The sequence below is a fragment of the Anolis sagrei genome, chromosome 6 (assembly GCF_037176765.1).
Source record: "Anolis sagrei isolate rAnoSag1 chromosome 6, rAnoSag1.mat, whole genome shotgun sequence".
Classification (NCBI taxonomy): Eukaryota; Metazoa; Chordata; class Lepidosauria; order Squamata; family Dactyloidae; genus Anolis; species Anolis sagrei.
The window spans coordinates 109573027-109584176 of NC_090026.1; the positions used below are offsets into that span (position 1 = coordinate 109573027).

The 11150-nt window shown below is 39.5% G+C and overlaps 1 protein-coding gene across 1 annotated transcript in view; it reads left to right on the forward strand.

Moving 5' to 3' along the window:
* The window catches only part of GPR158 (G protein-coupled receptor 158), a 157151-nt gene extending 147092 nt beyond the window's left edge, over window positions 1–10059 (forward strand). The window contains exon 11 of the mRNA XM_060782424.2: window positions 89–10059. Coding sequence (XP_060638407.2) covers window positions 89–1528 — 1440 coding nt within the window. The 3' untranslated portion in view covers window positions 1529–10059. The remainder of the gene's footprint in view (window positions 1–88) is intronic.
* The last annotated feature ends 1091 nt before the right edge of the window (window positions 10060–11150 follow it).

Below are 11150 nucleotides of genomic sequence, written 5' to 3' on the forward strand. Positions count from 1 at the left end.
AAGAGAGGTTCAGCCTACTTTCAAATGTCCCACTCTGGATTTGATTGAATCCGTATCGTTCTTAATGGTTTTGTTCTTTCCTCTGCAGGATGAACTGAAGAAGCTGTATGCTCAGCTGGAGATCTATAAAAGGAAAAAGATGATCACCAACAATCCACACCTCCAGAAAAAGAGATGCTCCAAAAAGGGCTTGGGCCGTTCAATTATGCGAAGAATTACTGAAATCCCAGAGACAGTCACCAGGCAGTGCTCGAAGGAAGAAAAGGACCTTCTGGAGCATGGGGTTTCAAAGAATCCTGCCACAACAAAGAAGAACCCACCAGATTCAAGTGGGCACATCAAGCCAAAGGAGGAATCACTGAGAAACAGAGTCTTCTCATTGAAAAAGTCTCACAGCACTTATGACCATGTCCGAGACCCAACAGAAGAGTCAAAAACCTTAACTACAGAAAGCGTTGAAGTCATAACAGCTACGGAGAACTCCCTGCTGGATTCTCTCCCAGGGAAAAAACCTACCAAAAAAGCAGCAGATAAAAATGAAGCTGTGTCCACTGAAAATGTCCCTTTAGTGTGTAAATCAGTGAGTGCCCACAATTTAAGTGCAGATAAGAAACCCCTCCACCCGAGAACGTCTGTGTTACAGAAATCACTTAGTGTTATTGCTAGTGCCAAAGAGAAAACACTGGGGTTAGCAGGGAAAGCGCAGAATGAAGAAAGCAGTAAATCCCACAAGTCTCAACAAAAGGGCAAAGAGATGAGCAAAAAGCATTCGGGCTCGGAGAAAAATGACTCTAAAGATTCCCATCGGAAAAACTCTGCCCATACAGAAGAAACAAGAAAGCCTCATAAATCAGGGATAATGAAGCAACAGAGGTCCAACCAGACCTCTGGAAATCCTGATGCAGGAGCAGGTAAATCACAGCAGAAGAACACTGTTGATATAGGAGAAGTTTGCCCATGGGAGATATATGACCAAAGTCCAGGGGCTGGAGCATCTGATTCTAAAAAGCATGTCTCCATTGCTTCTGCTGAATCCGAAAAACTTCAAGCAAAGGGCAAAGCTTCTGAAGGTCCTCAGCTACCCATTCAAAAGAGCACAGATAGATGTCAAGTTTGCCCTTGGGAAAGTCAAGAATTGGCAGAAGAGCAGAAAAAACTGAGCCCCAAGTCTCAACAGGAAACTCCTCTGCTCAAAAGTCAAAATCTTAATAAACATTATGTCACAGATATTTGCGGTGAAGATCCCAAGGAACAGATCAAAAAGACCACCGCACAAACCACAGAGAAAGGTTTTCTCAATAAACTGAATGATCAGACCAAAAGTACATCCTCTTCTCCAGCGGGGAAAATGCCTCCCTCTGATTCAAGTAGGTCAGCAACTAGTAACTCACAGAAACCTTTAACATCTCGGGTAGACGTCTGCCCCTGGGAATATGAGGCACCAGAGTTACCAGTAGTGGAAACAAGTATAGCTTTATCCAATGCAACCAGTTTAAGCTCAAACAAAACAGCCACAGATCAGAAATAAGAGGACTTAGACTGTCAAAAGAGAAGTGACAGAGAGTGGAAAAGAAGGGAAAAGGTCAGAAGGATCTGCAAGTTCCAAAGAAGCATCACTTGACCAAGCGATGAGCATGCTGAACATGTAGAAACTAGGCAAAGTCAGTTGTATCTTGTTTGTCTGCGTATCATTGAGTGCCAACAGTGTTATCAGTGCGATCCAGGCCTACTACAGCTCCTTCTCCTAGTCCCTAAAGAGTTTACATTCCAGAGGATGAAAATATGCCTTTAGAATTTTATTTTATTATTTTTGCAAAATGTATGGGCTTGGCAAGTAGAATACTTTAAAGTTCTAGAAATGAAGTGTAATTATTACTAGAGGCCACATTGGTTGCAAGTGGGCATAAATTCAACAAATATCAGAACATCAAATGGAGTTGTTCTAAAAAATCTTGAATCAGATGCATAATACCAGTGAGACTTTGGGCAAACAGATACCTAGGATAACTTAGGTACCAATGAGCAACTTCCAGAAACAAAAATGATGACTTTTCAGTTTCCTTTATCTCTATCCTTGATGGCACTGCTAACGTAATTGCATCCCCCCATTATATTTTTATATGATTGCTCTCATTTTTCTTATAAATGTGCATACTGTTTTGTCTCATATTAAAGCATTCCAGTTTCTATAATGTTTGCAAATAACTTTGATATAATTATGTGGTACAACAAATTTATGCAATCTACAATATATATCTATCTAATGTTGCAATTCTTTTTTTAAAAGCAGCTCTAGTCTTTTGTTTATTTCTAGGGTGTATTGCAAGCTCAAACTGGCTCATGAAGCCATTAAGGAAAACATCGTTTGTTTTCACCCTGTTGTGATTTCTGCTGTGGATTTGTTGTTTTACTCTGTTCGGTTCAATTATTATTTAATACTGTATGATTCAGGGTTTTTATACGAGGTATGTTTCTTGCTTGCACTTGTCCATTTATGATCTTTACTAGCAGAAGCTGTCCCCATAGGGAGATGCACTTCTGATCATCATGATAGTATTTCTATAGAAAGCAGGCACTGTTCAAAAATAAGTCTGAGAACAACATAACTGTTGTTTCTCAGAAGACATGTTTAGCATTCCAGAAGTACTGCTTTAATAATTCCTCATCATGATTTTGCTCAGTTTTACACTGAGCGCACTAGAAAGGAAGAAAAATGTCAAATGGTAGAAAATATATTCTCATGAGTGTGTGTAGCTTTTTTAATGTTGTCAGAATTCATTTTAGGAAGAGGAATGAACTTGAGAGGCCTTGTTTATCACATTGTTAAGCTTCACAGATCAGAAAGTGAGGGGACCTCCCTGACTTTAGCTATACCTATTAAGAAAGTGAGTGATAGGAAAATCAAGACAGGGAATTTCCATTTTTGATGCGTCACTTGCTGAGAATTTGTACAGCCAGATCCTATGCATGTTTACTCAGAAACTAGCCCTGCTGAGTTCAGTGGAGCTTGCTTCTAAGTAAATTTGTAGATTAAGGATTGCAGCCTTAATCTGCTGAATGTTTTTGTAATCCTTATTATTAATCATTTTATAGCACTTTTAATGTTGACAAATACCTTATAGTCTACCTTATCTCCATGCCCTGTCCCTTTGCTGATCATGGTTGCCAGTGTTTGACCTAGATATTGTCATTCTTGCTTTAACACCAGGTCTGTCAGGTGGCATTCTGGAAACATGCTCCTAGTTTCAATGCTGCAGTTGCCCAGCCATTCGTTTTGCTATATTGTTACTAGCAGGGCTCCAGCTTTGCCTTATAATGGGTAGATGGGTGGTGGTTGAATAGTAAAGGATCCTGTCATTGACAATTTCACTACATCAGTGGTTCCCAACCTTTGGGCTTCCAAGTATTTTGTACTTCAGCTCCTACAGTTTCTAACAGCTGGTAAGCTGGCTGGGATTTCTGGGTATTGAAGTCCAAAACACCGGGAGGCCCAAAGGTTGGGAACCATTGCACTACATACTATTGGTAGGAAATTCCTTGAGCAGTATGAAGGCAGTTCTGGGACAATGCAACCAGGTTTGCTTTATTTTAGATAAGGAAATAAGGTGTTCCAGATGTATTTGCAGGGAATATGTGAATGCAAAGAATCACACCCTCTTCAAGGCAGAGGATTTCCCAAAGACCAACACTGCACTATATATGCCAGCTAATTTATTTGCAGACTCTCAGACATAACCATACATCTCTCCATGCACCACTGGAGCAGGAAGGGCATCACTTTATCACATGCTTAATAGATATCTCAGTTGAACCCATAGATGCATTCCTTTCAGGAAACTCTTTCTAGAAACCACATGCCAACCAGAAGTTTATTTATTACAGTTTCCTGAATCCTGCAGTCAGTATACCTACTGATAATGTTGGCAGAGGTAACGTCCATTCAAATAATTTCCTTAGCTTTGGTCGTAATCATCACTACCTACAGTTGAAAAACCCAGCTGCAATTCAGGACTGTGAACTAACAGGATGAACATTCAAGTGATCCATAATTTAGAAAGATAAAGAGCTGACATCACATTTTATCTCTTTGCCCCATCTTTTTTGTAATTTTGAGAGAAAATAATGTATAGCCTGTTGTTACTATTATCTGCATCATGGTTCTCTGCTCATGGCTAGTTATGAGTGATGTAAAGCTGAAAGGGAATTCACAGTGCAGTGTTATATATTTCATAATGTACTTCCTGAGATATAATTGGGAAGGCCACTTAGCCTTCCTTGAGATCTCCTTTAGATAGGACCAGCCTGCCTATTTAGTGGAGAGAGCAGCTGACTGAGATGTTGTGAGATGGTTGGTATGGGAAAATAGAACTGGGCATAATGCATGGTCTTTTTTGTACCCCATAAGTTAAACTGCTGCTTTCAAATACACTGAAAGAAGTGTTGAAGTTATATTAACCCAGTGCCTGGATAAGCTACCATTTTAGACTGTAACTCTCAAAATCCTCCCAGATTTGTCAAGTGTCCTTTGCAATAAGGAACGTCTTTTATTTGTGGGCCAGAAAGCTTTTCCCTTACAGAACTAGCAGCACTGCCTTATTACAATATATTTGAAGGCTGGGAAGCTTTTCTTTTATTACTATTTTGTGAACCTCATAACATCAAATTTATCAGCTGGCATGGCCATTTATCTACATGGTTTTGAGAGTTATAATCCAAAGAAATGACTGTTTTCAATGTTTGAATTTAACTGCCCATGTGGTCAATTTATGGAATACCTGGTAGGTGTGTTTTGTCATTTGTCTCAGGAAGCAAAAGGTGATGGGGCAGTCCAGATTTGATCCTTCACTTATGGCCTCTTTACACTAGAGATAAAATCCACTTAAAATCTGGTTTCTGCCTCCTGCAGAATTCTGGATTTGTAGTTTAGGGAGAAGCTTTTAATAGCCTCATTAAACTGCAAACCCCAGAATTCTGCAGGAGGCAGAAACCGGATTTAAATTGGATCCATTCTCTAATGTAATGAACCCCTTAGAGTTGTTAAAAGCAACATCTAAAGTACTGACAACATACCAAAAATGAAAGCTAGTATTCAGTATTGCAGTTACAGATTTGTAACCTAGAGAAACAAATTCATAACATAGTACTACTGTTTACATATGTAAATACTATCCCAGACCACCATAACAGCTAGCCATCAGGTCAGCTGAAGAAAGTCCATTCAGTTGACAATCTGAAGATGATTCCACTCTTCTTCTACAATCAAGTGCAGATGTGACAATCAGAAGCAGACCTTTGTCACAAGTTTACCTTTACTAACAGGAAGTTAAATAGATCTCCAACTGGCTCTTAAGACTGGTTGAGAGTAGGATCAGGCTGAGAGACATTACTCAATTATGTATCTATGCACTGGGCAACTCAACTGTTTCTCATTTAATCCTCACTGAATTAGGTAGCTGTTTAGTAGGTCATAGAATGATCTAATGTAGGGGTTCCCAACCTTTGGTCCTCCAGTTGTTTTGGACTTCAATTCTCAGAAATCCCAACCAGCTTACCAGCTGTTAGGAATTGTGGGAGCTGAAGCCCAAAGCATCTGGAGAACCAACGATCGTGAACCATTGATCTAATGCAAATGATGCAGTTCTGATGTTGAAACTAAATAGGTATAGCTGTGGAAGCTACCCAGATTGGAAATATCCTAGAAAAAAATTAGAGGCTGCTTTAATTTTCCTAGAAAATAAGTGTTCTAATCTGAATAAGTGTAAGTTGGTGGTTTCCCCATAGAGAATCTTTTCCAAGTTTAGTCAGAACATTAGAGGAGCTGTCTTAAATGCTAAAACTTAGTCCACAAATTGATGGCAGCTTGGATGGCAGCTTGGGTCTCCCCTCCCTCATGCATTGCTTTAAATGTATTTTACCTCCCTTTGAATGATTAATAAATGAGACGGTGTGATCATAGTTTACCCAAAAGTTGTGAATACCTATCTGAGAGTTGCCCAAAATGTGATATTCCAGTTCATCAAAATATATTGTCCAAAATGAATTATACGTCAGTTTGTCAAAACTGCCCTCCAGGACATCAGCTCCTGTTATCCCTAAACAATGCCATGTTGGAGATGATCTGCACTGGAATCAAACAGAACCTTGACAGCAAAAGGTTTTCCATTGTTGTCACCACAAAATCTGTTTGTTTGCATAAAAGAACATGCCCTCAGTTCAGTTCTGTCTATTGCAATGAATGGGAGAAGATACAGTATTCTGAGCTTCAGCATTCAAAATAGATTAACTACAGAACTCAGCATTATATGCTGCTAGCAATTATATTAATCATCACCTTTATCCCATTGTTCAGGCAAGGCAGTTTCATGGAGTGGGGGTTATGCACAGAACAAATATAGAGGAGATGAGGGTTATGTAGTGGAGGTTCTTCCCAGCAGGTCTACTGCACAGTGGAGGCGTCAATGTCTTTGAGACTCTAGCTCATAAGGAAAAGATCAGTCTTGGAAATCTTTGATCATGGGTTCTTATCCAGAGCATGCAACACAACAAGGTATTCATGGTGAAGGATAGGACATTAGAAAGTTGCTGTTTTGGATCACAACTCTCAATGCTACCCAGTCATCGTGGCCACTGCGAGTTGCACCCCTCAAAGATAAGTTTTCCATTATTCTTCAGAAGAGCAATTTGGAAATAGACATGAACCTAATTTGCAGGATGTATATGTGGATATTCATATATAGCTAAATGGCTGTATGTCTTCTTCTTCACACCCCTCTCACTGAACTATGCATGCTTGCTTGGATTATCAGTAGTCACCAGGACTGTTGTACACTAACAGTTGGATCCAGACTTATGTGCTGACTTGCAGATATCATTTGTGACATACATCTGTCATGGGGCTATACCAAGCATGATCAAAGCTTGGCGACTTACACTTGTGTAAACCAGGAGTTATACAAACTTAAGTCCTTTCACCAACATTGTATAACAAGCTATGAAGTACATCATTGTGTGATCATTTCCCCCAAGCTGGGAAACAGCTGTCAGACAGTGTCCAGGTACAGTTCTGTACCTATGTCCTCAATGGTTATTGATTGGCCCAGATGGTCTTCTGAGAGAGCTCCCTAGCATTGTAACCCAGCTGACTACATTCACCTTGTGGATCTCTCAGATATCCTGCCTAATGACTTTGGACTTCAGGCTCCACTTCCATGCTAGGAAAACAAAGCCCCACAGGAATTCCCTGGAGGTCATCAGACAAAGTAAGGGCACTTCCAGTGAGATGGTGTGATGCTCTGTTCCCCAAGTGCATGGAAATGGAGCCCAAAAACTTCTATCAGGAATAAAGATGGGATAAAGCGAAGTAAAGACAGGGGAAAATAATGAAAGGACCATCCCAGAAGATGTCAGAGATGGGAGAGAACAGGGTAAGATGTTTCCCTCTGCTTTCTCCCACTTTCCTCTCAACCTTCTGATGAAGTCCTTCATTTACTGGTGGACCTTCATGCTTCACCAGCACTAAATAGCATCTCAGCCCATGTCTGTATCCAACCCAGGGCAGCCAATGGATTGGTCACTGCACGGGAGCTGCAGATCCACTCTGAGACCCACTCTGAGTGGAGCTCTGTTCAGAAAGGATTTTTAATATTGGTACATCCACAAGCCTTGCAACCCTTTATAAGTACAATAGCATTTGGGCCAGCCAGGCCACATTAGCATGCTAATGCACATCCAAATCGCCACATTCTGCAACCACATACATGGGTTGGTTGATCTCAGAACATGGAAAAGTTACTATAAAACCCATTATTATTAGCCAAGCTGTTTTGTGGCATTCTGAGGGGTGTTGTTCAGAGAAGAACATTTCCAAGCTCTACCATATTTACAGTAAGTAATGTCTGCTGCCAACCTATGATTCCCCTCCCCTTTCCCCTCTGCATATGTTCTGCTTTTTGATGGGTTTCATATATGAAATAACACACAATTGGATGCCTATGGTGATTGAAGGACCAGAGCATATGATCAAGCAGGAGATATTGAGGTATGACTGAAGATTGTGGCCTGGGAAGGTACGGTAGAACTTGCCTTCAAAAGTGTGTATATTTTATCTTACCAGAAGCCTTTTAAAACAAAAGAGAGTAAAACTGTATTTTTCTTTAACAGAGTATGTGGGTATATATATATATATTGATATATTTAAAAGAATTATAACAGAATATATAACAAATATTTAAGAAATTAGTAAAAATAAAGATATTACAAATACAAAATGTCAACTTCCCTAAGAAAACATAAGAATAAATAACAGATTGGGAAAAACTGAAGCATAACTTTTGTATTATAATGGTGAGGAAGTAAAATAAATAGGTTAGTATTTCCCCCATCCTCTATACCTGGTATAAAACCATATGCTTGTAATTTTACAAAATGGTATCTTCAGTAGAGAGCTTAAATGATCTGGAGACCAGTAAACTAAATATGTGGAAATGAAAGTAAGGTAGTCATTTCCTAATTTTTCTAAAGCTTGGGAAAGTTAAATTTTTACATTGCAACTTGCAGAATTCTCTAACCTGGTATTTGTGGGTCTGTAATAATACTAATAAAAAACCTTTTCCCAGCTTTGCTGTTTCCAGAGTTACAGTAAAAAACACAGATATTGTCAAATGGGTGAGACTAGTACTATATTGTACTCATTGTGTCAAGCCATGTTGAGAATTATGAACATCTTCCTACATTGCCATTTCCTGACATAAACCTTAGACTACATCTCCAGACATTTGCATGGACATTAATTGCAGCCCGACACAAATGGAAGGCACAAAAAATCAGGCAGGGGTAATATAAAAATATTCTTAGTGGGAGCAGCCTTTGCTTCACGGAAAAGTCCAACAGAATTGATCTAACATTGGAGCTGAAGACTAGTCTGAAACTAAGTTTATGTATTACAATGGAAATTTTATTCTGTGACCCTAGGAATTCCAGCATAATAGTCTTTAAAGCCCTCGGAATGAAATTTCATCAGAAGCCAAGAAAGTATTTCAGTCCGGTTTAATATATAGACATGACCATTTGTGATGTCTGGTTATCAGGCCTATTTTTTTTCTGAGACCTTGCGCATTTTTGCATCACATGAAATGTTTATGAATGTTCCATAGTCTCACTCAAGTTGTGTACTGCTGTAAGCTTCATAGAAACAGAGATATCTTTGTAAAATGAGCTACTAATTTCTCATGGTCATACAGTTACTAACATTTGTGATGCAGCTGTTAATACTAAAAAAAAAATCTTCAGCACCTTAGAAAACAAAGGACACCCAAAATACCACTGGACTTACTGATATTGTACATCATTATGAATCTGGTAGAAGCATTGCTGTATCCCATCAAACCCAAAGTATCCTAACCGATGTCCTATGTTCCATAGATTCTACTCCACCAGCATCTATTAGCTAGATTATCCCTTTTTTCCAGAGTTCCACCGATGTTCTTCTGCCAAGAGAAATGCAATTCTAGGTTCACAATGTTTTCTAGCAGATCTGTGTAGAAGACAAGTAATAATTTGCTGTGTCCACAACCATTTGCTAGATTGTCCTTTTTCATAATGCATGTGCAGGCTGCATCTCTCCTTTGTTTCAAAGACATGGTTTATAAAGACATAGATTTATACCAATATTCTTAGACCTGTATATTTTATGCAAGGCGTACCTGCTTTAAAATATATAAAAAAGTGTTTTACCCATTGTCAGCTTTGGTGGCATTATGGATCTTTACAAAAAGTTAACAGACATTGATTTTATGTTTGCTGCGCTCCTCTGTTTTGCATGCATACAATGACAGGTAGGCCTGAGAAAACACTGCCTTTTGACTATGAACTTTTTCGCTACTCAAAGTTGTAGAATAAATGAAGCTGTACGTCTGTTCACTCTAGTCTGTGGTTCTTCTACAAAAAATATTATCTGGCAACCAACAGCATTCACCACAAACTATTTGATAGATTTATGTTGTAATGTATCACAGCATGTAAATAATATAACTACTCTGCAATAAAACACATTTATATTTAAAAAAAGGATTTGTGCTGGCCTTTTTACTTCTAATTAGTCTTGTAGCTGAAGGGATGGCTTCTATCAGCAGAACAGTGAGAGAATACAATTTTCTTTCATTTATTTGTATGGTACATGTATTTGCATACAGTCTATGTCACATATGTATTGTATGTGCATGCACACACACATATACTTACTTACTTAGGCGATCCCTCGTTGTTTGAGTATGATGGCCTTCCAAGTGCAGTGTTGTGGCGGTGGATCCATAGGTGACTGTGGAGCACTATTCTTGATCCAAATGTTCTTCCACAATGAGGGCATCGGTTTCCAGGTGGAAGGTGGTCCTAATCAGCATTCACTTGACTCACCTTCCTCTTGGCATGTTTCTCTCTTTCACTCTCCATTCGTGTCTCTTTGAATTCCACAGCACTCCTGGTCATAGCTGACCTCCTGGTCACAGTTAGAACGCTCAAGGGCCAGGGTTTCCCAGTTCTTGGTGTCTATGCCACAGTTTTTAAGGTTGGCTTTAAACCCATCTTTAAATCTCGTTTCCTGTCCACCAACATGTTGTTTTCCATTCTTGAGTTGGGAATATAGTGGCTGCTTTGGGAGATGGTGATCGGGCATTCAGACAACATGGCCAGTCCAGCGGAGGAGCATCACTTCAGTGCTGGTCTTTGCTTCTTCTGACATGCTGACATTTGTCCACCAAATTCCCAAGAAATTTGCAAGATTTTTGGAGGTGACAGTCATGGAATTGTTCCAGGAGTTGAGAATGACTGTAGACAGTACATGTTTCACAGGCGTATAGCAGAGTTGGGAAGACAATAGCTTTATAAACAAGCACTCTGGTATCCTTAAGGATATCCCAATCCTCAAACACTCTCTGCTTCCTTCAGAAAAATCTTGCACTCACAGAGCTCAGGCGGTGTTGTATTTCAGTGTCAATATTGACTTTTGTGGAGAGATGGCTGCCAAGGTAGAGGAAATGGTCAATATTTTCTAGTGTTACACCATTAAGCTGTATTTCTGGCATTGCAGAGGGATTGGCTGGTGACTGCTGGAAAAGCACTTTGGTTCAATGAAAGGCCGAGCTTCTCGTATGCTT